At 45.7% G+C, this 27,810-nt stretch overlaps 3 protein-coding genes across 6 annotated transcripts; 1 reads left to right on the forward strand and 2 right to left on the reverse strand.

The window, feature by feature from the left end:
- Positions 1-271: 271 nt before the first annotated feature.
- Positions 272-3,248, reverse strand: LOC108156636 (cell division cycle protein 16 homolog). The gene is made up of 6 exons (XM_017288233.2): positions 3,036-3,248; positions 2,468-2,975; positions 2,122-2,404; positions 1,800-2,057; positions 1,096-1,741; positions 272-1,042 (listed from the first exon to the last, which is right to left on the reverse strand). Exons 1-6 carry the CDS (start codon positions 3,147-3,149, stop codon positions 677-679), a joined length of 2,175 nt encoding a protein of 724 aa, XP_017143722.1. The 5' UTR covers positions 3,150-3,248; the 3' UTR covers positions 272-676.
- A 1,242-nt stretch (positions 3,249-4,490) lies between these two features.
- On the forward strand, positions 4,491-27,810 carry LOC108156798. 4 transcript variants are annotated; one of them, XM_033390057.1, is made up of 11 exons: positions 4,884-4,976; positions 5,048-5,414; positions 6,629-7,289; positions 20,617-20,896; positions 22,483-22,877; positions 24,097-24,233; positions 24,359-24,560; positions 24,621-25,267; positions 25,330-25,510; positions 25,586-25,971; positions 26,031-27,810. In XM_033390057.1, exons 3-11 carry the CDS (start codon positions 7,272-7,274, stop codon positions 26,482-26,484), a joined length of 2,700 nt encoding a protein of 899 aa, XP_033245948.1. In that variant the 5' UTR covers positions 4,884-4,976; positions 5,048-5,414; positions 6,629-7,271; the 3' UTR covers positions 26,485-27,810. The 4 variants fall into 4 exon arrangements, with proteins under 4 accessions (XP_017143968.1, XP_033245948.1, XP_017143967.1 ...); XM_017288479.2 differs by lacking the exons at positions 4,884-4,976; positions 5,048-5,414 and adding an exon at positions 4,491-4,640; XM_017288478.2 differs by lacking the exon at positions 4,884-4,976 and having other exon boundaries at positions 5,045-5,414.
- Positions 18,362-19,172, reverse strand: LOC108156799 (mitotic spindle assembly checkpoint protein MAD2A-like). The gene has a single exon (XM_033390075.1). The coding sequence runs from the start codon at positions 19,087-19,089 to the stop codon at positions 18,571-18,573; it is 519 nt and encodes a 172-aa protein (XP_033245966.1). The 5' UTR covers positions 19,090-19,172; the 3' UTR covers positions 18,362-18,570.

Here is a 27,810-nt window from a genome sequence, read left to right on the forward strand (position 1 = left end):
AGATGAAAGTACTTTCGTTTTTATGATACATAAACCCTTAATAAATAAGATTTTTTAACTTGTTCTATTGAAAATCATAGAACACTCAAAATGAGAGTTCTTTGATGCATGAATCCATTAGGGAATTATAGAGATTTGTTCAGATATTCGATTGATAGACATGCAAGATGGAAGTACTCTCACTTTTTCAATAGCCAAACGCTTCGCAAATCCATCAATATAGTGGCTTCCGTTCACTTCTTAAATTACCAAAACTTATCTTACACAAAACTACGTTTCCTTTTTAACAAAATTTAGTTAGAATTATAATGTATAATTACAGAATAATAAGTAGAACTTGGAGACCCCACGTAATGGGCACTAAGACGAGTATGTTTTGAAATGAGACTTATTCGCACTCTTAAATACTAAACGACTAAAAATGGTATTCACAAATGTTGGCACAACGCATGACGGCGGCGTCGGCGACTTCAAATGGTAATGCGGGGGAAAAACATCACTAACTGGAGAAATCCCAAGCCTCTGCCTCTGCCTCATTAAAAGATCGTAGAAGAACGAACATCTGTGTGTGCCGTAGGCAAGAAATTAAGTTCAAGTGCATGGCACACACGCAGAAACGCACCAGCAAACGATCGATGTAACAATGGATGGGTTGGGATGGCATTGGGTTTAAGAATTAGGTATCGAAGCTCATTTCCACGACCATATTGGAGTCGGAATTGGAGTTGGCAAACTCCTCCTCCTCGTCGAACTTCAGCTTCATGCCATTGAATTTATCCGAATTGAGGACCCGCCTACTGTTGGCCGTAATGTTCTTGGCCACGTCGCGCAGAGCGGCGCTGCATATCTCATCGATGGTGGTGGCATCGTCCATTAGATCCTCGATGCAGGACTTCAGAATGGTGGAGGTGACAATGCAGTCGCGGTTGATGGATAGACTCTTGTGGAAGGACTCAATAGCCGAGTCCAGATCGCCCAAAAGAGCGTGGATGAAGCCAATGGAAGTGTATGTGGTGGCACTCTGCGGCTTCAGCAGGAGGGCCTGCAAAAAGATCACAGATTACAAATGGAATAAGTCCCGCTTCGAGCACTCACATATTGGAAGTTGTAGAGGGCATCCTCGTACTTGTGGATCTTGCGCAAAGAGTGCCCCAAATTGATGAAAAGCGGCTCCCAGCGGGCGGATATCTCCTCGTTTTTGGCCTTTGCCCGCTGCTTCACAATGTCCACGGTGCACTGGAAGATGGTGGCGGCGCCCCCATACTCGTACTCGTATTTGATCAGACCCAGCTCGTGCAGCACATACACATCCAGTGGGGCAATGTTCATGGCCTGCATGAAGAACTTTTCGGCCAGCTCGAGATTCTTGGTCAGGCCACACTCCACGCCGATGTAGAGGAGCGGAAGGTGGCAGCCGCGCATCAGCTGGGTGGCCTTGAAGTAGGCGGCCATCGCCTGCTCGTGCTCGTTCTCGTTGGCAAAGGAGTGGCCGTAGGCCAGCCACGCCGGTCCATACAGGCGATCCAGAGCGGTGGCCTTTGACAAATAGCGACGCGCTGGATCGCTCTTGCCTATCATGTCGTAGTAGCAGCCCACGGCGTACCAGGAGATGGCCTTGTCCGGATAGCGATCCACTAGTTTGTGGGCCACATAGAACAGGCGATTAAAGTCCCCATCCTCCACCAGGCAGGCAATCTGTATGGTCAGTGCGTTGTTGTGGAATGGATCGATCTTCAGGAGGCTAAGAAGATACATTATCGGATTTAGATTTGTGCAGGGGATAATCTCTAGTCACTCACTTATTCAGGATCTTCACGCACTGCTTGTAGTCACAGTCGTAGAAGCATTTTTCTGCCTCGGCGGCCATCAGATCTGTGCTGCGCTGCACGCGAGTGAGGCATTCGCCAAGAGGCACCAATGTGTCCGCATCATGGTCGCGCGATCGACGGCGACTGGAGGCATCGAAAATGGAACGATGTGTGGCATCAATGAGGGAAGAGGCGCGCGAGAGGCTCGTCTGAAGGGAGAACGAAGGAGTTTTCAGGTCTTCCAGGACTCTAAAAGGGGGAGTATAAATGTTAAGTAGTGCTGAAAAGCGGAGGAGGAGATGCCGGCACTCACTTTTGTGCTGGCGACACGAATTGGCTCGGAGTCAGGGGCACCTTCAAGGCGCTAGCCTTCGGCATCTGTATCTCTGAGGAGCAGGTCTGCTGCACGCGTGCCGTGAACTCCTTTATGAACTTGAGCACATCCGGATTGAGAATGGGCGAGATCTCCTCGCCATTCCGTGCAGAAATCAATTCGTAGTACTTTTTGAGACGCGATTCGTACAATTTGAGGATGAATTTGGCATCCGCTTCGCTGGATTGCTGGGCCAGCGGCAAATGGTGCATCAGTTCGAACTCTGGAGGGAAGAAGGAACCAAATTCCAAATACTGCCCTCAGTGGGATATCTGCTAGTACTCACCCTCCCAGGCCATTAGCATTTCATGCTGCACCAGAGCCTCCAGTGCTTCAAAGCAGTAGATGGATTTGTGCAGGGCCTGCACATAAAAATCCATGGCTGTGCCGCGGTTATCCAGCGCCTCGTAGACCTTTCCCTTCACCAGGTAGATGGAGGCCAGCAGCTCGTTACGGCTGTTCTCCTCGCCCCCAAAGACGCTGTTGCTCTCGATGTAGCAGCCACTGCCGGGATCCACGGGCTGGTTGACCGAGGTGGTCATTATGTCCACCTCCACCGTCTGGATTATGGCATAAGCCTCGTTGTAGTCCTCGGCTGCATAGAGGCTCTCCAGCAGCAGGTTGAAGCACGGCAGGGAGGTCTTCTCCAGCTTGTGGTGGCGAATGGTGTGGGCTGCCCTGTGGAACTCCCCCAGCAGATACATGCACTGCGCCTGGTAGTAGACATCGCGAGGCTCCTGGCCGCTCAGCACGGCCACCTTTTCGGCCCAAAACAAGGCGGTAGCATAGCGACGCTGCAAAGGAAATAGGAGAGTACATTTTTCCTGGCCGGCGTCTGTGCGGCGCGTATTTACCATCTCTATGAACTGCTTAACCAGCCGGCGGTAGATGGACAGGTCAATGTGGTCGTTGGTCGTGTCCGCGGTGCTAGTTTCTCTTTCCCCAGGCATTTTGTTCACTCTCACCATGCAAACGAAAACAGCACAAAGCGTTTAATAAAACAATAATAAAGACACTTACGTTTTTTGATAGATGTACGGTCTGACCCTCAGAAATATATAAAAATACACCGTCTCCTTTAAAAAATATACCGTAAATATACTAACGAATTCCAGTTCTATTTAACATATTCCTCGTTTTTTATCTTCCGTGGAATATTACCACCTATATAGAACATTTAGCCATGCCCACATAATTTTATTTGATTTATGAACAATTTTTCTACTTAACTGACTCACTCTAAGTACTTGCTTTTATTGGTTCTTGTCAAAAAAAATGTTTTAGCGAAAGAGGTCAAACAAAAAAAGTGATTGCTTTTTCCGGCGAAATTAAATTGCTGATTTTTGCTTTGATTGATCTGGCAGCGCTGTTCGAGCAGCTGTTTTGTAATCAAACCAGACTGTCAGAAAAACATTTCGTATATGTACCTTTTTATCGCAACCATATAAATATATCCTGGGAAAAAGAGTATTATAGAATTCAGGAAATGTTTGTCATCCGATTCTCCAAAATCCGTAGAAACTAGTCAGCCTGTGTTTTAAGGCTAACTCAGTGAAATTTTGATTTTTATGATCTTAACAAGACCAAGAATAGGAATCGGGATCGAGATATGTATTTATACAGACAACAGATCAAAGAACAATCAACAGGTATTCAATCAAGAAAAATACATTATTAATGCTTAAAAAAATCTTGTAAAATCGAATTTTAGTGTAAATGAAAGGAAATGTGGTATACGAATTTCCATACCACTGGCCGACAAGCAACAAGTGTTCAACTGAAGTCGCATTTCATGCTAACTTACGTTTCAGCTTTGACCTTATTTGTTTAAACCTTATTTTACACACAATCCAATTAAAAGGAAAACTTAAAAAAATCAGATCTGGGAGAAAATTGATTCATCAATCGAATAAAACTATGTGTTCAGGGGTGAGAGTGTTATCTAGCAAGTAATATTCAACCGAAAATCAAAATCAAGGAATATAATTTCCAATCATGGCCGGAGACCGGTTAACCCATTGTAGACCAGTGATTATTAACATACACTGCACGAAAATTATGAAACTTGTATGGATGTCATGGCCATTTTTGTTGTAATTGAAAAGATTTATCTTCACGAAGAATTTACAAACAGTGTAATTTTCCGCGTATTAACACAGGTTGTTCTCCTGTTTAAATAAATGGGGGTTAAGTGAGATAAGTTGGTTTTTTTCATCGGTATATTCACGGTATATTTTTGACACCATGTCTAGTTCACATACCTTGCAGATCTCATACCTTTCATAGTATTTTCTTTTCCTGATCAGCGTCGAATAGCGTCGAACAATGAAAACAGACAATAGTTGTTGTCCTCTTTTGTATAAACCTTACTTTATCGACAATAAAAAACAAGAGTACTTATGGTTGGTCCTACTTGTAGAAAATTGATTCATCAATCGGATTAAATTATGTGATATGAGGTGAGTTTTCTAGCTAGCCAGTAATATTAAACCGAATATCAAAGTCGAGGAATATGAATACAAATAATTCTTCGGTATATTTTGAAAATGAAACGGTATATATCTAAAGGTCACACTGAGTGCAACATTTGAAAAAAAATCGAAATAACGGAAAATAAATATATATGTACATATATATCCATATATATATTTATATATATAACGGTGGAGCATGTTGTAATGTTGGAGCATGTTGGAGCATTTCACATTCACTTTGCTCATTGCTCCGTTAGGTTCCTTGCAGTTCGGCTCGGAACACGGCAAAACAGCCGAAAAGAAGAGGCACGAGAAAACAAAGTAAAAGAAGCATTTTGCCAAAGGCGGCGCCAGATTACTAAAAGTTCTTCCCCTTCTTCCATTGTCAGCAGATTTAATAATCAAAATAATAGTTCAATGCGAATGTGGAATATTGGATGGGGGAGTCGGTGTGTATTTTGAATCGAGTGTAAAAGGACGGCGAAAATTACTCTACCAGCAACAACAACACACCAGAAGTAGCGTAGTAGCGAAAGGCGTGCAAAGCAGAAGAAGTAGTAGTAGTGGCAGAGTAACGGCTTCGCGTGTGTGTGAGTGTGTGTGCAATGTGCTTAGCACCACGCATGGAGGAGGACGACGACGACAGAAGAGCAGCAGACTAGATGCAAAATTGAAATTAAATTTCCACAAATTTTATGCACGCGACGCGTGTCGGCCCCAATACTCGGAAACAAACGGGAAACGGAGACTTTACGCTGGGTATGTAGCATCATGTGGATTGGTACGCCAAAGGCAAAATCAAATGCATTGAAAGCCGGCACAACAAATTGTTGTAAATTTCATGAAAGAACAGTTAAAGTGTGTGTGCTTGTGTGCGTGTGTTAGAAAAAACTGTTCTCCATCTCCCTTTTTGCTCTGCGTTTTGGTTGTGCTCTCCTTTCATTGTGCGTGTTTTTTTTTACTGTTGTTTCGTTTGACCACCAAACGCCTTACAGTGCTCACGTCATCTCTCTCCTCTGCCCATAGCAGCCACCGCAACAGAAAAGCAACAAAAACAACAACTACAGAAAATACTACTGTTGCTATCACTTATTCCTACTACACACCACACTCTACTCTGCCCATTATAAGCCCTACAATGTGTACGCACAGAGAGTGCGAGTGTGACAGAGTGGGAAAGAGAGAGAGATAGAGTGAGAGAGAGAGAGGGCAGGGCATGGCAAGGCTAGGCTCAAACTCCAAGAATGGCGCTCGCCGCTCATTGTGTGCCCGTGGCAGTCGGTGCGGCTTTATGCTCATTTCATGCTGATTTATGGCTCTAATAATAGGTTCGTTCAACACACAGCTTCCGGTTCCTAGCCAAAAGGATTACACTCGTTCGCACTCGCTATGCCAGAAGGCGTCGCTGCCTTTTAGGCTCTTTCCGGCCACTTGATAGTTGTTCTTATTGGAGCTATAAAAAGGAATTGGAATATAATGACAGAGAAGGAGAGAATTATGAAAGGGTTTACCCTACTTCACCACCCGCTCTCTACTCCCTCGCGCTTCAAAGCACTTTTAAATTGGTTAATTACAGTTATGTTGTGGCCATGGGCATGGGCATGGGTTACGCCTTGATCGATTAAAGGCATTTAACGCTCAAGTGGGTCTCCATTTGGGAAAGGAGAGGGGGCAGGGAGCGTCCGCGTGTGTTTTTTACTCGAGTGATTTGCATCAGAGAAAACGTTTTAAGATAAGCGATGGGCGATGGGCGATGGGCGATGAGCGATGGCTGGGTTAACGGTAACTACAAAGGGGAATGTAAGGGATTAGTGTGGTGATGAAAGTAACTTCTGCCGTACGCCCATGATCAATGAATGATGTACCCCCAGGGATACACCCAGTGATATCATTTACCATTCAACAATAGGAGGAGGAAGCCTAAAAACCCCCCTTTACTTATTCCAGATTATGTAAAATACATTTTCTTTCAGCACTACACTTCGGCAGAAATTGGAAATTTGCATCTATTGACGAGAAGGAATAATGAATCGATGACTGTTGGCTGCTGCTGCTTCTGCTGAAACCGGCCACATCTGCCAGCTGTCTCGTGTGTCTTATGTGTGTCCTGCGTATCTACCGTCTCCAGTGTCTGGTCCCAGCAGGAGTCAAGTGTGCCCCAAAGTCAAGTCCAACATTGTTGTTTGCCTGAGGCGGTCGAACCCAACCAAATCCAACCCCAAAGGGTCGGAGTCCAACCGAAGCTTTGCCTGCGGCTCAGCCTGCGCAGCTCCAACAATTGAGCAATTGAGAGCGCATTAGTGATTGGGAGAGCGGATTGCGCGAGAGTGTGAACAAACAGTTCGAGCTATAAAAGGAAACGCCGTCGGCTGGCTGGTGTTTTTTTGTTGCCCGCTTGCGGCCTGGACTCGCCTGGCTCTCCACAGTGGAAGGAAGTGGAGCAGCAAGAGGAGGGGAGCACAGAGCCGACACGGAAGTGGTGACATCTGTTTTTGCCGCTTTGTCAGTGCCATCCGGCTGCCAAAAGCCGAGGCCGAAGCTGCAGTAGCCGACCGAGCACCCGAACACGAGGCGACACGAACACAAGTGTGGAAATTGGAATTTTTATTCAAAACAATGCCCCTGCTGCAACAGGTATGTAAATAATAATAAAACCCATTCGCACTCCTCCTTTACGGCGGTAATTGAAACGCTCACGTACGATTCGTGACTACGGAGTCGGAATTGGAGTCGAACCAAAGAGAGAGATAGAGAGAGAGCGAGCGCGACAGACAGAGAAGAGAGTAACTGTGTATCAGCTGTGGTCTGGTCTGGTCTGGTGTTGTGCTCTGCTGTTCTGTGCTGTGGGGCTTATCCCACCTATACAATTGGAATTTGAACGCGTGTGTGTGTGTGTGTGCTGCCTGCTGGATGATCCTAATAAGATTAGTGCCCAACTTGTACGTACAAAAAGGACTTGTAAGAGTGCACTCTCCTCTCCCGCACCGCTTCTCCTGCCTATCCGCTGGGGAGGGGAGGGGTCGTGGTCGTTGTCTGTTGCACATTATGAGTAGTTGAATTCGATTAAACTTGTGGCGTTTTGTGCCTCCAACAGCAGACAGGCACTGACTACTCTACTGCAGCGCTTTCGTCCTTCGTCCTTGGTCCTTGGAGTACACACAGACGCGAGCAGCAGGGACAGCAGGAGCAGTCGATTAATTGTACTCTTTGTTGCGCAAAATAGTTGCGTGATTTAATTTCCGCCGCCTTTATATGTTTTTTAATTCACTTAAATGAGCACTGATTCGATTCATACACTCGCTCACGAAGCAGAAAAGAGAGGGAAAGAGCATAAGAAAAAGAACAGCTTGGGCAAGCAGTCTAATGCTTATATGCACTGCTTGAACTGCTTAATGCATCGAGTGTATGATGAAAATTAAACATCTTTGGCGAAATATTGAACTCGTACACTCTTTGTCTAAGAAGATTACTTTGCTTTGCGGTGTCGGGACTCATTATTACTTTTGCTGTGATTTTTCCCTCTCATATTAAGAAAATATATAAGAAGATTAGAGCATTCCCCAGAGACCCTGCTTGACAGATTGGGGCGGAACGCGAATTTCGGGATGTCTTTGAGTTACTAAATTACTTTTGGGTTTGGAACTTTGGGCGGTATTAAATCTCACGAAGGAGAACTGGAAAATTTCAGAAAGTTAAATGTAGAATAAGGCGTAAATACTGTCTTCTAACATGCATTAAGTTGTCCTAAATAAAAAACAGTCTTATTATAATTTTTTATATAATACGATTGAGTCAATTAAGTATTTATATACTGTACATTTTTTATTTATTCACTACCTCTTCTAAACCGTACATCATTTGTATCCATGCATCGTCGTGTTATACTCGTGATTGGCATGTCTCTAAAAAACTTTTGTTTATCCTTCAGTAAATTAATTATATTCCAGTCGGATATAAATTCAAATCAAAATTATGTCAGATACGGCGGTTGCCCTTCGCCTCCAGAGGACACACATGTGTACATTTGGCCGTAATCATTACAATAAATGTATGCCCCACACACTTGACTCGATGAACGCACAACATGGTAACCGCAACCCCATGCCACATGCCCCCCCACGCATCCTTCCCAGCCTCGCACAAGCCACCAACGACCCTCGACTAGATTTAAACGATCCTAAAGCGACTGTCAATATGTGTGACAGGTTTTTTAAGACGGCTCCCAGGCTGCTCCCTGCCGGCTCCATCTCCATCTGATGGCTGGGGCACTTCCAACCATTGTTGCATGCGTCGGCGTCTCTGCGTTTGTATCCTTGCCATGTCCTCCCACCGCCCTCCGTCTTTCGTCTCGACTCGTCTCGTCTCCGAGTCTTCCGTCTGTCAGGGCGGATGGGCTAAAAGTTCTCTCATTGTCGACTGTGACATGCCTGGTCCGGGCCCATCGTCTATTGCTCATCATTCAGGCATTTGACGATGGCAGAACCTTCCACCATTCTACACTTGAGAGGCATGGGTGGTGATGGCGATGGCGATGGCGCTGGATCCAAGGATCCAAGGCAGAAAGGGGCTGTGGCTGTTCGGCTGGGACTGTTCTGCCATCGCATCATCCTGCATCCATGACAATGGCGCTGCGCATTTGTTACAATGTTTACACAAATATTTAAGGATAATCCGACGATTTCAAAGGGGTTATTATGCAATTTTTCTTCTCATTTTATTGTGTGCCAGATGGCAACAAAAAAAGCAATGTAAAAACTCAAAATAGACACAGAACTGAATAACTAAATGCAAAATGTCAATTTCGTCGTGTAAGCAGACGTCTATCCCCTTGAGGGGAGGGGGGCTGCGGATGGGCCTTACATCCGTACATATTTATACGCTCCTGGTACTCGGTAATGTCTAAAATGCGTCTACTTCCTGCCCCGTCCTGCCCTGCCTTGCCCCACAACTTAATGCGCTTCTCCCTCTATTTTTTATATAGAGATATATATCTGTATTATTTATATTTTTTTTGCATTCATTTCCATTCACCCGCTGTTTAAAATGCCTATAAATAATGGCGACTCTCTCTCTATCTCTTTCTTTCTCTTGAGGAATGGGGCATCCTGGTGGCAGAGCGGAAAATTTGTCAGTCATAAGAAATGTTGAGCATTTTTATTTGCCATTTCGATGCGCTGCTATATGTGTTGTGTATGTCCTGTATGTCCTGCTCTGCATACGACGACCCCACACAAATGTATCCCGCTGTGACATCGTTTCATATTCCATTTTCTTTTATTGTGTTCCGCTTGGACCTCCAAGGATTGCACTCAATCAGAACTTTGGGTTAGAGTTCAGTGTTGGGTCATCTTCGGAGTGGGTCTGCGGGTTGTTTTGTAGCCCAGAGAAGGCTACGAGTAGGCAGAAAAGACTTGAAGATCTTTGAAAACATGAATACACGTTAAATATACTCTTTTGACCCTCATTTAAAGGTCAAGGAGATAGCTATCGGGATGTTCTACAGTTCCATTAGCAGCATTCCATTTGCTTTCGTATCGTATAGGTCCTTTCGCTTATGGGAAATTGTTGGTGTGTTTTGTGATCATCCCCAGTTCCAGTGCTTCCAACGTGCTTCCATTGTGCCATCTCTCTTCCTGAGGAATAGAAAGTTGTCTAATTGAAAATGTATGACAAAAGATTGCCAAAAAGTATCTGCAACATGTCAATACCTCATAAATACAAATATCATTCACTAATGTTGGGTTGAACCAAAGCCAAATAATGAAATAAAAAACCATTCAAAGTTCTGCCACTCGAAAAAATGAACCCAAAATAAGAAAGGAATCGACTCTTATCCAATTGGGAGGCTAATAACCATCTGAAATTTGATTTTCAACAGTCAGGAGGCAAATCATTCGCATTATTCAAATCGAACACAGAAGAGTGCCCCGAACTGGACTGAAACGGCGGGCCCGGAACAGAAGAATGGAGGAAGGGCGGACGGACGGACAGGCGGGCGGGCGGACGGCCACTGAAGTGAGATGAAGCTCTAAAGATGAATGGAGGAAATATCATTGTGTTTCGGTGGGCAGAAGGACTGCTGCAGGACACGAAAGCTGGACGGCATTTACAGTTGGTTATGTATCCTTAAGTATATGCCGCGGGGGTGTCTGCCGCCTGCCGACTGCCGCCTGCCTCTACGACTCTTGGTGGCTGGCTGGCTGGCTGGCTGACAGCTTAGGATGTGTCCACCAGCAGCAGCACCACCATCTTTTCTCTCCCTCTCTATTGGAATGTCTCGACATTTCGCGCAAATGCCAAAAGTACAAGGCGTCCTGCAAGCATCCAAGAATCCAAGGATTCAACAATGCGGTGGCGGCATCAGCGGCGGCGGCCCACGGGGCCCAGAGGCACATCATTAAAATGTCGATTCCAAGCAAATCACACGCCCGCCGCCCGAAGGATAATACTCGCCTCCCACCAACAATAGCAACAACAACAACAACAACACAAATAACTATAAGGAAATATCAGAAATGCGAGACAGGAGGGATGCGTTTTGTTGCACTGCCTGGGGGCAGGATGGGCTGGTTGCGGGATGAGTGCGTGGGGTGCCGCCGTATTAGGGCGTAGCCCCAGTGCAATATGAGCCTCTGGCATTTAAAAAAGGGCAGAAAAAACAAGAAAGGAAAATGGAAAAGCGGATAAAAACACAACGGAAAAACAGAAAACAGAAAAACGAGTGCAAAATTCAATTGAATTTACTTGGCCAGACATCGTATACGTCGGCGTGGCACGCTCTACACTCAACTAGCATTTAATGCATTGGCTGTGGCATGCGTGGCAGCAGGTCTCCAGGCTCCTCCTGCTCCTGCTCCTGTGGTTAAGCGAATGATGAGAGAGAGGAAGAGAAGCAGCAGCAGCAGCAGCGGGATGGTGGTGCTACACGGTGTCGAGGCATCTACATATACAATGCTGTTGCGTTATCATTAAAAGCGCACAAAAATGCGGCAAAAGAAAATAGAGGAGAGAGCAGGCAGCATGCAGCAGAGGAAGGGCAGTGGTGGCAGTGGCAGGAACAAGGGGAAACAGAAACAACTACAAAAGACAACCACAAAAGGCCAGCACCCTGTTGGAGTCGCCTGTTGTGTTCTTTGTTTTTTTTTTTATCCAGCCTCTCTTTTTTTTATATGTACAGAGATTGTGTATGAACCCCGCAGTCGGAGTGCCTGCCCCCCACACAGTGGTTGCTCTTCAGTGCCCCTGAACCAAGGGATCTGGGGTAGATGCATTCCATGTGGTATATGTGACACCCGGGAAGGTCTAAGCTGAAATTAGTGAAAGGTCAAGCCCGAGGATCAGCTGGAAAGAGCACTCGACAGAACTGAAGTATTCACTGACTACGACCGATCGGTTCACGACCGAGTCTCGGGCCCGGAGAGTTTAATAACAAATTACACTACTCTCGAATAAGGTTTTTCTGCTATTTTTGGACTGTCTTAAGGTATGATAAAGTAAAAATACGCCTGTTTCTTCCACTAATGATAGATGCAAACCTTTTATTAATCGTTCATATGATTGTTTCCAGAAAGTTTCATGGTCTTAAGAATGGCAAATCTACACTGAATAAAAGCGAAATGGAAGCACAAAATGTCATTGAAGATATCGAGTAAAAGACCTCAATGATTGCTCCTCCGAAGCAGAGACTTGAAGAAGATTTCTATTGGTTTCCTACTTTATTCATTCGCTAGCACAGCTTGTTCTCCTTATTTGTTCTCTATCGAATGATATATTTCCTCGATTTTATCGTTTCAATAGTGGAAAGATCACCAAAATTAGGGTCCTCTATAATATGTACCTTCGATTTCATTTCAAAATTGTCTTCCCCCTAAAGTGTAGCATACTTTTCAGCATAATTTTCACTACCACAGACATCATCTCTCTCTTCCATTCATTGGGCGTTTCTCGCATAAACGTTTCGTGTCCAACATTGACAGTTTTTTAAACTCTTTTCGAGGATCTCATACAGCACAGCCTCTTCCTTCCCACCAGAGCATCGCACATTCGAGTCCTTTGACAGCAGTTCCACTTGGTTTTGTTTCTCTTTTCAGAATAGGCCTGAAACAAAAAAGTTGTGCCTTTTCGCTGCCTAAAAAATGTGCATCATACGACGCGTTCCGGGACGCCACCCGTGGGAAGTGGCGGGTAGCGGAGGGGAGGTGCAGAGGGGTGTGGCATGGCATGAGAGGATCTAAGAGATCCAAAAGCAGAGATAATACAGTGCGGAAAAAGCGCGTGTTTTATTTCCACTTAGCACTCACTCCCGGCACTCGTTCTCGCTCTCGCACTCGCACTCGCATTCTCGCATATTGAATGCCTGTTGACGGCTGCTTGGCCCCTCTCTCTGCTGCTCCCTGATGCTGCCACACCCCTCTCTCTCTCTCAGTGCTTCTGCTGCTGCTGCCCCTGTAGACTCCTCTCTCTGGCTCTCTGAAGGGAGAAACAATAACAACGGCAGCAACAAAGCCCCGAGAATCGGAAATGTTGCCGTTGAAACTGAAATGTCGCTACGCTTCTCATCGTTTGTTGTGTCCCTCGTAGAGGGGGCAGCAGTCAGCAGGGGGAACAGCCAGCCACCAGGAGGGGCAGTGGTATGCAGCAGATTGTTGATGGTGGCAGTGTAGGATGCCATGGTGTACGCCCCATGTAAACGCTTGTACTCCTGCTCCTCCATCTGCTCCTGCTGCTGCTGTCAGTGACTTGCCTGAATTACGATATTGTTATTATTAAATGGATGGGCGGGCAAAAGGGAATCTGGAGGCAGGAAGCCCATCCCCGCGAAGATGCCTCTGAGCCGCCTTCTCCTTGCACTTTGTTGATAGTTGAGTTTTGATCCAGAAACAGCATTTAATGTCTTGTTTTCATACAGATATTGGACAGAACAATACGCACAGCAATGCACTTGCAAAGGGAAGGATATCTACCACCCATATCCCCCCCCTATGCTCTCGTGTATCTGCATTGGGAGCGACACATGGTGTCAAAGCAGAAATCAACTTCTGCGCTGATGAAATGACATTCAACATTTGAACAGACCTACAGCCAGGCAGTCAGGCAGCCATGCAGCATGCAACTCAATTTAATTTGCCCATGCATTGGCATTTAATGAAATGCAGAGCAACAGAACAGAAGGACACAGAAGGAGCACAACTGGAAAGAGCAGAGAAGGAGGAGCATCGGCAAAGAGCATGAGGAACAGCAGATGGAGCCTAGCCTCCTCCTCCTCCGCCTCACTGTGCATACACTCGTAGGCGCAGCAATTACGTGCCACTGCATTAGACTACGCTACAGCCACACCGGCACCCACACCCACAGCCAGTATCCAGTATCCAGGATGCCTGTGTCCTGCAGGGATTTGCATCTTATCGAATCCACTGTCGCCCACGGCCACAGCCTTCCCTTCTGCCTGCCCGCCTGCCCCTTTCGCTGTTGACAAAGTTCCTTTCGTTGAATGTTTTTTAATTTACAAAACCTTAAATGCGGCGCCATTTTGTTCCTCAGTTATTGATCTGATTCCAGGAGGGGAAATATACTTGAAAGAAGTCTCCGTTTTATGCCCAGACTCGAGAAAATAATACGAAATAAAGGAATGTGCTCCCGAAATCGAGTGAGATCATAAGAAGATAGATTCCCAAGGGATTTATTTTGTCATTTCTCAGTTCCCTTAAACATTTGTGGATAAATATACTCGTGATCTCCTGCATGTGCACTCCGTTTGGGTCACTTTATTCTGGAACAAAGAATTATAATAATTTCCATAAGCTCATAAATGACTTCTGCAGGAATGAAACAAGAGACTATTGTGGAACAATATATATCGCAATTGTGACAAAGATTGGAAGGGATTGCACTTATTCCACATTACTGGAAAACCTGACGTCCTTTCACTTATGGAAACCACTGGGAAAACCTGAGGCTAACGATTAAAACGATTTCTATTGTAGACCAAAATAAAGGAGTGCACCTGGTGTCGTATGGACCACTTGATGGTGCAGTCATTGCTAATAAACGTCCAAAAACCCTATAAAATGTCTTAGTAACTTCCGAAATCGTGATGCTCTTTGTAGTAACTTGATTCCTTCGGCACCACAAGTGATCATAAAGTGCGATTGAAGTGCCTTTTTATAGATCAGAAGGGAATCCCAATATGAGAATAAAGAAATTTATTCGGCGCTGGATTCCCTTGCAATTACTCGTAAATTTCCCCCGTTGAAGGATTAAATATCCATAACTTTTCCTCCTGCAAAGAGAGAGGACATCAGAGGGGAAGACTCGTCCTCTTTCCAGAGGGATTTGAAGACTCTTCTGTTTGGAACACGTAGTAAATATGCAAACACTCTATTACCGCTGGCAAATTCAAATGCATTCGGCCATAACTCTTATCCTTTATGGGGCAACCACAGCCCCCCTCCACTCCCCTGAAATCCACAGCCACTGCTGTCCGTCCGGCTGCCTCCTTGGCAACATGTAATCGGCCATAAAAAATTACAACTGTGCATTAACCTCTCTGCTGAGGAGAGGCGGGACCCCAATCGAAAGGAACCCCAATCGAATGGAGTGCCACAGTGGGAATGCAGCCCCCAAAGGGGTGAGGGGCCGAAGGGGCTGGCGACGACAAGGACAACATCGTTATTGAACGCTTATCACTACATGCCATCAAATTTTAATGCCGAAACCCTTTGGGCCACGACCAGAAGGAACAGCAGGACCAGTAGGCAGCAGCCAGCAGCAGTCTGTGGCAGTAGCCAGTGGCAGTGGCAGTGGCAGTGGCAACATACTCGTATCTAATAAGTGTTGCAAGCGATGCAAACATCATAATTTGTACGACTTTTGAAAGCAGAAACTTGTAATTTTCCAGAGGCCAGAGGCCTCCCTCCACCTCTCACCCTCTAGGAAATATCATGTGTGTGTGGCAGGACATGAGAATCCCCAGGCAAATCGCTTGCCAAAAAAAAGGGGACAAAATGCAAGAAAAGGGCAAAGAAAATGGCCAACCATCGAGTAAGGGGGAGGAAGGGGGTCTCCGGTCCTGCCAGCCGACAAGCAAATGCACAAAAGCCAAAGTCAAATGGACATTGGATAAATAACTACTGAGTTATGGGTGGTGGATCCTTGAGCAGGGACAGGAACTGGTCGGCATCCAGTGACAGAGAAAGAGAGCAAGAGATTCGGAATATCTTCATGTAGCAATCAGCTGGCAGGCCATGGAATGGCAGGCAAAGGATATAGCATGTGCCAGGGATAGAGCATGGGGCTGGGGACCAGCAGCAGCAGCAACGAGGAGCAATGCCATTGAATCAAATTTTGCAAATCCTCTACGACAAAAGACGAGAGACGCGACGCTGATGCAGTAGCACCAGGAGAAGGAGAAATCCTGCGACCAAGAGCCCAGTAGTCGTCACAGTCTCTCGATAGTGCGACGTCCAAATGGAGGTGGGGATGCAGAGTGGTGTCTGGGGTAGTGGTTGCCCCATAAAGAACTGATTCAGAGAAGCTGTAGCCTGGGAGATTGGGAGCTTGCGGTCCTCCCGCCATAGCCATGGCCCGCAGTCAATAGGCCAAGGGTGTTATCTATGCGTCAACGGGTGGTTAAGATTTTTTGTCGTATTCAATTTCGTTGTTTATGGGTCTTCCTTTTTTCTGAGAGAGCAAGAGACTGCAGGCACCAGAGGCACGTGTCTGCTTGATGGAGATGTTACTTTTTTGGAAGAGATTTCCTCTAGAGGTACTTGTGGTGTACTCTGCAAATAGGGGCATCGAATGTCAAAGATAGTTGTGTAAAATCGGCATATTCTTGACCATTCTTTAGAGCTGCTTCCTGGAGAGGAAAGCTTTTCTTTCTTTGGAGTTTTTTTGGACATGTTTTTGCTTGAAGGAATCTTAAAAGTAGACTGGATAAACCTTTCTTAGGACTGCATCTTCGAAACAAGAGCTTAACAACGTTCTGATTTGATTGATTTACAGATGGCTACAGATGCCCTCGCAAGACAGGAGCTCTGCAGATACGGGGTTTACACAGAGATACGGATACGAGAAACTTGTCAATCAGTCAGTTGCAGTTTTCCAGACAGGAGATGCCGAAACTCTTCAGAACAGTCTTCAATGGTTTTAGAAACCGCAAAATGATTTGGAAATCTCTGGCCAAAAGAGCATCGCATCTTCGTCGCCAAGTGCCACATCCTTCATTCACTTCTTTGAAAGCTTTTGGCATCGTGGGCGTCTTTTGTACGTCAGATGCGGATGTGGACACGGATCTAAATGCGGATGTGGGATGCGGACACGCGGCCTCGGCATTACAAAATAGCTTCAAGACTATTTGTAATTTGCATTCATTGACGCCGCTTCTCTGCTTTTTATCGCCTGCCACAAGTTGCAAGTGTGCTATCTGTGTGGCAGTGCGGCAGTGTCCTGCCTCTGTGTCTGTATCCGTGTGCGAGGATGTGACGTATGTCGGCTGGAAACAAAGACTGAAATCCTCCGCCCACCCACACAGGCTGTGTGGCACTGTGGCATATGTATGTGTCAACAGGCCACAATGCCCTGCCGCCTCTCAAAAAGTGAAAGAGAGCGCCGGGGGGAGTGAAGAGTTGTCCGGCAGCGTCGCCTCCTCTCTGTCCTCCCTGTCTCCTGCCACACCTAAATCGAAGAGGAAGAGGAAGTGTGGTATGCGTGTGTGTGTGTGTGTGTGTGTGTAGGCGGCGGATGATTGCCGTGCGTGTGCGATGGATGTTCGTGCCATTTCCGACTTTGCCACGTACCTTCATCAAGTTGTCATTCAATTTTTAAATCCATGGCAAGTTTTGTACTTACGTAGTAGTTGTGACAACTTGACAAAAACTAAGGAAGCCATCGCCAGCCGCCCGCCGCCTGTCCTCCTCGCTCTTCGTCTCCCCTGTTTCCTCCTCATTCAGAACTTGCCACACAAGAGCAAGTTTTTCCCGCAGCGCAGGAGAGAGACAGAGGAAAGGAGATCTTTAACAGGCGTCCACATGTAGGACCGGGAAATCGCTCTGCATAGCCTGAATGATTCTTTAAAAGTTAATTAAAGTTTATGCAAAAAATAGATGACTTATTGATGCATTAACATTTAATTGACAACATTGCCAGGGCAATTTAGCTTTTGCCTTTTTTATACCCGGTACTCAACGAGGGGTATATTAGATTTTTGGTGGAAGTGGATGTGTGTAACGCCCGGAAGGAAGCGTTTCCGACCCCCTAAATCGGCATATCTGAGAGCCTAGATCTAAGAGACTACTAAAGCTAGAGCAACCAAATTTGGTATCCAGCCTCCTGTGATATCGCACTGTTACAAGTGTATTTCCAAATTTCGCCCTGTTTCCAAAACGACGGATATCTGTGGCGACCACAATTTTGATGATACGAGAAAAACCAAAAACGCAGAGTTGTAGACAAGGAACATATCCAACAGGTTACCAAATCTGGATCAGAACGGATTCTTATTATAGCTAGAAGGATCAAATGATCAAATCAAAGCCTCACACGCGCTTACTCTTTACTCATTACACACTTCCTCGTGCAGTGTGCGCCCTCTTGCGGAGGAAAGCGAGATAGCAACACACATACTGACTGGATTTAGTGTATAAATGTAGCTAGGCCCGCGACTCAACGTTCCCGCTCGTTATAAATATTGTTTTTTTTAAGTCCAACAAACTGCGCTTTAATGCAACTCTCAAATTCGTAAATCGGCAAACTAAATGTGTAAATATGTATACAGCATGGGGATGTATATTTATGTAAAACAATAATGGAGCTAGTTGTTCAACTTGTAGTTCACTACGGTCTCCACCTTGTGGAGGCCCGTCGAGAAGGAACGCAGCTGAACCGCCTGCGCATTCGGGATGACAAATGCTTCCGACTAGTCCCATTTGGCGGGGATCTCGGTGTTCCCCGGCGTGTGGATCTTCAGGTCGAAGTCGCAGATGCATTCCAGCAGCGGCAGGTAGCTGACTGAGGCCGAAATCTGGCGCATTACTTCGCGAATCTCGTTCTGAATGCGAGTCAGATCCTTGCTGGACGTGCTTTGGGAGTGATCGGTGACCTGGTTGTCCCCCTTCTCGGCCTCCATTTTGAATTCCCAGCACTCGAGCACCTCCTTGCTATGGGAATTCGTGATGACCATTGAGACTTTTCTGATCATATTCTTGGAGAGCCACTCTTCGGTCTGGCTGAGGACGTTCTGGAGGAGCGTGGTAATCCTTGGGACCTCGGACATTAGAATGGTCAAGCCATATTGTTTGGTGGCTTCGAACTTATCTGCCGGGTAAACTCCACGTTGGAACAAAATCGAATGGATTCCGTACTTTAAGGAGTCCACGATAATCTGTGCAGAACCCTTCAACGTAATGCAGATTTTGGTTGCTTGGGCAGACGACATCTTCAAAACAATCAAATAAAAATTGCTTTAAAGAGAAATTGAAATGATAATTAAAATTGTACACTAAAATGCCACGACAGTTTAATACACGCCAGGTATGATATCAATAAATAAATAAAAGCAACGGCAGTCCGATTATGTTATCGATAAATATCAGAAGATTTTAAACTAAATTGTGCGCTTAACAAAAAACATGGAAGTGAGAAGTGTGAGATGGGAAACAGAGATAGATATATGGAGCCTGTTTTCTTCTGTATTTGTACATTGTATATTGTATATATATCCGTAACATAACCCCACTCGCAACAAGCAAAAGAGTCGTACTGAGCAAAATAGGACCCGAAAAGAGTGCTGGACCACCTTGTATAATTTCATCATGCTCTAGCAGGTTAGGATCAGTGGTGGGTAGACTTTCTGAATTTGGGAGCAGTCCAAAAAGCAGTGGATCAACAATATGCACACGCAATGTAATTGCTTTTTCTCGATTCTCATTCTCTTTGCGATCATTCGCTAGTGCGTCTCAGTGCCACAAAAAATCTCGTAATATCCAGTAGATGCTGCAAGATTGTGTCAAGTTTAGAATCATAGAAACAGCGTTAAAATAACCATTAAATAATCATTGTTTCCCACAAACAGACACCTTCTTGCGGCAGAACGTAATCCTTGCGCTGTTATTCCCGGAACCCTTTGATAGTAGGTGACTGGAGCACGACTCCTCCATTTATTCGCCCCTGCCGCTACTCATGGCTTACCATTATGGTTACTTGTTGCCATGGCTTGGCTTTTACCCACCCCCGGCTCATCCTGTCTGGCATTCATCAGGATTCTGCTGCTTGTCCTTCGTCCTTTGCCTTTTCCCTTCGATTCCGTGTTCGTTTGCCGCATTAATCCCCCCTCGGTCGTCGGTCGGTAATGAGTTGTACGCCATTTTGCGCTAAATTGTTTGGCGTTGGCGAGTGCCTGATAACAATATTTGCACTAATTTGGCATTTTTAAGTGTGCTCCACTGACACTTGATGCGCTTTTAATTGCGCCCGGGCGCTCGAGAGGTGCTTCTGTCGAGGAGGAGCAGGACGAGGATGCCAGCAGGAACAGGAGGATGCCAGGCGGCCAGCACTCTTCTGCTGCTGCTGCTGCTGTTGCGGTGGGTGCTGTCTGTCCTGTCCCCCCCTGTCTGTCTTCTTGTGGCTCTCCTCCTGCGGTTGCCTTGCCAACTTTCTACGTTGTTGCATCCGCATCGGCATGCTTCTCGTTCTGGCTCTGACTCTGGCCCTGGCATGTGGCAAGAAATGTGAAAGATAAACGATTCATTAGTTGCAGAAGCAGGCAGCCACTGAGGCACTTTCTGTTGTGTGCACCTGCAGCCCCCCCACACAAGGACGAAGCCACGATGTCTCTGCCGAGAGACAATAAAAGTTTCTCCAACTGGCGCCCGTTTTTATTACAATTACAGTTGAAATCTCTTGCTCCGATGTCATCCTTTTGCCCCAGCCTCTCACGCTTCTCGTTTTCCGTTTCTCCTTCCAGTACGACACACCCGACTGCTCTTCTGGAACTAGGGACAGTGGCAACATGCGCGCTTTGAGCGGCCTTGAGGCCGGTTCCGCGGACCTGATGCAAAAGCACTCGACGATCAACTCTCTGCTTGAACACCACCAACAGCAGCAGCATCAACAGCAGCAGCAGCTGCAGCTGCAACACCACCAGAAGCAACAGCAACAACTGAAGCAGCAACAGCAGCAGCTACAGCCACACGATCTGCTGGGCAGACGAAGCACCGACGATGGACTGATATCATTCATAAACGGTACGACACTATATTTTCTGTTAGCTCTAACATATATTTTCTGGGGGGGTTTTCAGTGTGATTTATAAGATTTAAACTAAGATTTCCACTCTTGTAAGCCGAAAGGTATTTCATTTCTTCAAAAAACCATTTTCCAGAGCAGAAAAACAACGTAAGTATTGAAAATGATAATTTATCTCGGAAGAAAAAGGAAAACTGCAATCATCAATGGTATGTCGGTCTTCAATAAGCAATGGAAACAACTCAATCGAAAACATTTTGTATAACTAGAAAATGGGTTCGTAAATCAATATATTGATAAATTAGGGACCCATACGATCTCGAATGCTACGGAGAACTGTAGGGCGATTTCCTGCAAGCTCGAAAAAAAGCGCAGCCATCCGCTCCATCTCGGGACATTGGCTAATAGGCGGCCAGCTCAACAGGCTAACAAGCCCCATCATACTTGGCATTACGTCCCAAAATACCGAAGGGAAGCGTTTCCAAGTTCCTATAACTTTCGTTTTCCTGTCAGTCAGTCGTGTATATATATGGGATATATAGAAGAGAGCTCAATCGTTTTTTACTTTTAGGAGCCGGCACACACAAAACATTTTCAACATTTATTTAGTATATATCGTTATTGTTGTAAAGAATATATTTTTTGTTTGTATTTCAAGTCATTTCAAATTTGCATTCGCGTTACAATTTTGGTTACAAATTATTATCCTCCGATCAAACGGCGGAAGCGCAAAGAATAAATTTTAAAGTAGCCACCAAAAAATTTTAAATATAAAATCCACCAAATTTGTCTCTCGTACACACACACACACCCGCACAAGTGCCGTGCCACACACACACACACGCACACACGACACACGTGCCACACACAAGTCTGAGTCTGCCAGAAAGATCGCGGTTTGGAGGTCGGAGCACCCGCGAAAATCGGTTCCCGGTGTTCACGACCGCGAAAAGGAGTCGCGGGTATGGGGGGCATCGAGGAGCTGTTCATCAGACAGAAGCCATTGATGGAGCCCACGCTGGACCGCCACTCGTTCGTTCACCAGTCGCCGTTCGTGGACGATGTTGGAGACTTTATACCAAGCAGCGAGGAGACAGGCTGCCCCACCAGCAGCAGCAGCAGTTCGGGGGACTGTAACATCGTCAGTAGCGACATCAACAGCAGCAGCGACTGCAGCAGCAGCAACATCAGCAGCAGCATCAGAAATACTGGAGGCAACAACATCAGTATCATCATTGAGGAGGACCTTGGCATGATGGCGGCCGGGGATGGAGACCAGAACTTGGCTTCCAAAAGCAGCAGTCACGACAGCAGCGGCGGCAGCAGCAGCAGCAGCAACACAAATAGCAATAGCAAGGACTGCAGTAAGTTTGGGGGTCCTGCCAAAATGCCAAAAACGAAAGGACCCAACCATCGAGCGACCATCGAAGGAGCCAACACATATTTACGCTTAATTTATTAGCAGTTTTTGAATATTTGCAAAGTGCTTGAGGAGGCAATAGTTTTTGATTTATCGAGGGCCTGCGCAAACTTGTAGATAATTGTTGACCATACACTGCATCGGCATTCTGCATACTCTTTCCAGATCCCATCACACTCAGCGATCTACTGGGACTTTGCAGCACCACAACTGGAGGAACTGGAAGCGGAGTGGGAGCTGGAATGGGATTCGTTGCAGGCACAGGAGCGGGAGCCTTAGACGGAGGAGGAGGAGGCGGAGGATTGGCCACTGCCCAAGCCAGCAATCAGAAACAGAATCAAAACCACACCCAGAACGGAGACAACGGCATCAGCAGTGGCAGCACGAATCGTCTGAATGCCGCTACTACTGCCGTTGCCGCCGCCTCTGGCGATGGTGTGGGCGTTGGCGTTGGTGTCCAACTGTCTGCCAATGCAGCCATCTACTCCCCCCTAACACCCAGCTCCACGCAATCCTCGGCCTCGCCAGGCACCACCAAGTCGAATTTCGACTACTTTCAGGTAAATCTTTGGCCAATGTTCCTCTGATTCGACACGAATAGTATCGAATCCAATCGATTGATGCCTGAACTTTTGCGAGTGTTCTCTCTTTAGGAGGCTCAAACCCTTTTTCTAATAATTGCACTCAATTTGCACCGATTTCTAGTAACTTTTTGCTTGTAACTACATATTGTAACCCATTCCCCCTGTGTGTCTGTCTTCCCCCCCTCTTAATATATAGCTCTCTGTGTCCCTCTATATCTCGCTCCCTTTGTATATCTTTCTCTCTCTCTACCTCTCTCTGTCTCTGTGTGTTTTCGTCTATGTCTTGTCTAAAATACCCTTGCAGGGAGCATTACAACTTTGCCATCGACTAGGCCAAATATTAGGATTGAAATGGAAGAAATTCTGAATGCTTTTTCTTAGGATATCAGAGAATGCTGGCAGAAAATGTTAAAATTTTGATTAAAAAATCAAGAATCATCTTAAATCCGAGCATTCCGTGTGTATTTTTGTCTGTTTTTATGGAAATTTTTAAAGATTTGGCCTCAAAGTCGCTATACCATAGAAAATACATGACGATAGACAATTTTTAGTGTAGGAATCTTTAGTATTAATGTATATTTTCCAACAAATACCTATGGTATAAATAATTTTATAAGAAATGGGCTACTACGATTTCTTAAGTCAATTATTTTTGAGTATTTATTGAGAAAAATCAATAAAATCGAATATGTTGTAGTACATTATGTCCAATTAGTTGCGAATGTGGATATTATTACCCCATATATGAGGTCTATTAGAATGATTTTTCGTAAGGGAATTCTTAAGAGAAAAAAATCCGACCAAATTTCACATATTTCTTTAAATGCTTTCAAATATGGCTATTTCTATAAAATCGAACATCTATATCCTTTATCCGTTCCATTAGCCACATGGGTCTCAGTTTGTGTCTGTTTGCTTATGGGAACATTGTACAGCTTATAAGGCTGATTCGAAGAATGGGACTATTGGCGGGGTACTAGTAGGGTACGAATATCTCTTGTTTCTCTCTTGTAAGGGTATTTCGGCTTCGTTCTTGAGACGAAGATAACTTGAACCGTTTAACTGTTTACCGTTTGACCATTTGACCGTTTCCTTTCCTCATTTTTAATTTATTTGATTTCCATATTCTTTATCTTTTTTATATGTCTGAATTGTTGGTTGGAATTGGCGAAAAACAATAACAATTAAACAATAGTTTGAAAATGTTGCACAAAGTAACCCACTTAAGGCTTTCCAAAGAACAAACATCAGCTTCGATTGCTCTGCACCTTTATCGCCAAGTACGCCTTCATCTATTTACAATCGCTCCTTTCACAGTTCACCTTTGGTCAGGTAATGCTATACTCGTAAGCGGCACTGCACCACAACTGCACCCGCCTTCTACAATATATCGTGTGGAATATATTCTGGAACTAACCCTGAGCTTGTGCTTCCTTCTTTCTTTGCTGCCCCTGCAGCGACAGCAGCAATTCCTCCAGCGGCAACGGCCTGTCAACCGACTCGATCAACATGCTCTACCAGCAGCAGCGCCAGGAGCCGCAGGGCTTCTCAGGCAGCGGCCTGGGACTGAACCTCCAGAATGCCTCCACGCGCTCCAACACGCCCGAGAGCCAGAACAGCAACCAGTCGATCAATGAACCCAATCTACTGGACATGATTGTGGGTGTCTTAACATTTTAAGGGCAATCGAATCTGTTCTCATTTGTCTGATTCTTTCAGAACCTGCTGTCTGTGAATAGCAACCGACTGGCAACCATGCAGCAGCAGCAGCAGCACCAGCAGCAGCAGCAGCTCCACCAGCAACAGCAGGTCCATCAGCAGCTGCAGCAGCAGTACGCGAACCTCAACAGGAACTACGAGCAGCAGCTGTCCGGCAATGGGAGCCAGCACAATTTCGACCTGAACGGAGACCTCAATCAGTGCGGATTGGATAACTTTGCCAGCGTGGACATGGAGCTGGCAAAACTGCAGAATCTGCAGCGCATCAACACGCTGAAGCTGCTGCATGCACAGACGCAACAGATGCCGCTGCTCAGTCAGCTGCTGCAGAGCTATGCCGGGAACATTCCTGCTGCGACCAATGCAGCCAGCAGCCTGACCAATCTCGGAGGAGCGGCGAATGGATTTGGGCCCAACCTCACGGGGCAGGACGGCGGCAGTACCAACGATGGGCATCTGGATCGCGTGGCCAAGTTCCATAGGAGCTCCGCGGCCCTGTACGATGCCACCTGCACCTGGAGCGGACAGTTGCCGCCACGATCGCACCGAATGCTCAACTATTCCCCAAAGGTCTTCCTGGGCGGCATTCCGTGGGACATCAGTGAACAGTCGCTCATTCAGATATTCAAGCCATTCGGCTCTATCAAGTGAGGACAAGAACAACCATTTCCCCCTTCGATGGGTCTTAATTTCTGTTTTTTCTGTGCAGAGTGGAATGGCCTGGCAAGGAGCAGCAGGCTGCACAGCCCAAAGGCTACGTCTACATCATCTTTGAGTCGGACAAACAGGTGAAGGCCTTGCTGTCGGCCTGCGTGGTCCAAATGGACGATGCTCACAGCGGCAGCAACTACTACTTTAAGATCTCATCGCGTCGCATCAAGTCCAAGGATGTGAGTGGATACCGTCTAAATACCCCAGACTCGTATGGAATGCCCCCCCTTCAATTTCTGTTTTATATTTCGCAGGTTGAGGTCATTCCCTGGATCATAGCCGACTCGAATTTTGTGCGCTCTAGCTCCCAGAAGTTGGACCCCACAAAGACCGTTTTCGTTGGCGCCCTACATGGAAAACTGACGGCGGAGGGCCTGGGCAAAATCATGGACGATCTCTTCGATGGGGTGCTGTATGCGGGCATCGACACGGACAAGTACAAGTATCCGATTGGATCGGGACGAGTGACTTTCAGCAACTTTCGCTCCTACATGAAGGCCGTTTCAGCCGCCTTCATCGAGATACGCACCACGAAGTTCACCAAGAAGGTGCAGGTGGATCCGTACTTGGAGGATGCCTTGTGCTCGATATGCGGCGTGCAGCATGGTCCCTACTATTGTCGGGAGCTCTCCTGCTTCCGGTGAGTGCTTCATTCGGAGATTGTATACAGAATCACACTAAAGATAACTCTTTTTGCAGCTACTTTTGTCGCAGTTGCTGGCAATGGCAGCACAGCTGTGACATTGTGAAGAACCACAAGCCCTTGACGCGCAACAGCAAGTCGCAGGCTCTGGTGGGCATTGGCCCCGCCTCGTCGACAGTCTCGCTGGCTTCCTCCAATCACAGCAACAGCAATGCAGAGCACAAGATGCCGCAGCAGCAACATAACCACCACCATCATCATCAACAGCTGCATCACAACCAGAGCCACCACAACCTCCACCAGCACCAGCAACAGCAGCAACAGCAGCAGAAGCATCACCAGGTCAATCATCATGGCAATCTACATCAGTCGCACTCGCAGCAGTCGCAGTCCGGAGGAGGAGGCTATGGGCTGCTGGGCAATGCTGGAGCCGCCGCCAATGCCACGGCCACTTCATTGTACAACTTCCAGCAGCAGCTCCAGCAACAGCAGCAACACCAGGCGATCTAAAGACATCCTCCCATCTTTTAAGCGTACCGTTTTAACGTGCTTCCGATACAGCGTTGAGCGTAGATCGCAAGCAGAGAACAGCGCATTCCCGGACATTATGGCCGACACACTATCATTGCAAACGACACAGAGATACAGAGTTTTATTGATGTGTATAAATATCTATATGTAGAACAACGGTACGAGGTATGAAGTATACGATTATACGCGTTGATATATCCCTTAAATCTTAAGGCTTAAGGTCCCTTAGTGTCCCCTCTTCGGACACCCAAACACACCCCCAAACAAGACACAGACACTCACTCTACACACACTACTACTTTTTGTACTATTTCTTTGATAATCATGCTTACATATCAAACAGCATTTGGATCAATCGATGCTTGAGCGATGAAATGAGCGATTTCATTTACCCATCATAACCTCAATCAAGCCACAATACTATAATAGTTACTTTTTGGCTAAGAAAGCTGTTCGAAACCTATTCTATATTTGGTAATTGTCTAATTTTAAGCTAACGTGAGAGGGCGTGGAGTCTGGATCGAGAATCAGGACTAGCTTCCCGCCCGCCCGCGAGATTGGAGAATCTCTTTTTTGTTATTGTTTATTTTTTTTTTTGCGCTATTATTGAGGAATTTTATGTGGTTTCTTTTTACATAGCCAAGGCCCATACATATATCCAATATATATATATTTATGGACTGTCCGTTGAGCGTTAATCTATCAGGGAATTTCAATTTTTAGAAGCATTTTTAAAAATTGTAAATTCATTTACCTTTTGCCCACCCCTCAAATACCCCCATTTCTGTCATTTATTGAATTTTTTTGTTACACTTGAGTTTTTTTGATTTACGAGATTTTTTTGTTCAGTTTTTTTTTTGTTATTTTGAATTAGTTTTAAGCACACAAACACACACCAACAGTTACGCGCGATGCCTGATCGATTGTTGAACTTTGTTTTAAGGGAACTTTAAGAATATAATTATCTTGCGTTTGGCTTTTTTGGCTGTTCCAGTTTTAGAGCGCCACACATCATGGCGCTATAAGCTTATTATCTCTATGTCTTACATTATTTTTCATGTATTTTGAGAAAGGATCTCCAGTGCTTTAACCACTTATTATCTATATACCTATACACACATCACGTATGTAGCCACGAAACAAACACACACTAATCTTACATACATATTGTACTTAACAATGCTTTAATTTAATTCATTTTTTTGTACTCTTCTATTAGAAAAAAAAAAAAACGAAAAGATCACACACAAACACACGTATTCACAAATCTAAAACAAATATATAACACAATATTGCCTTTTCCAA

The sequence above is a fragment of the Drosophila miranda genome, chromosome 2, assembly GCF_003369915.1.
Source record: "Drosophila miranda strain MSH22 chromosome 2, D.miranda_PacBio2.1, whole genome shotgun sequence".
Lineage (NCBI taxonomy): Eukaryota > Metazoa > Arthropoda > Insecta > Diptera > Drosophilidae > Drosophila > Drosophila miranda.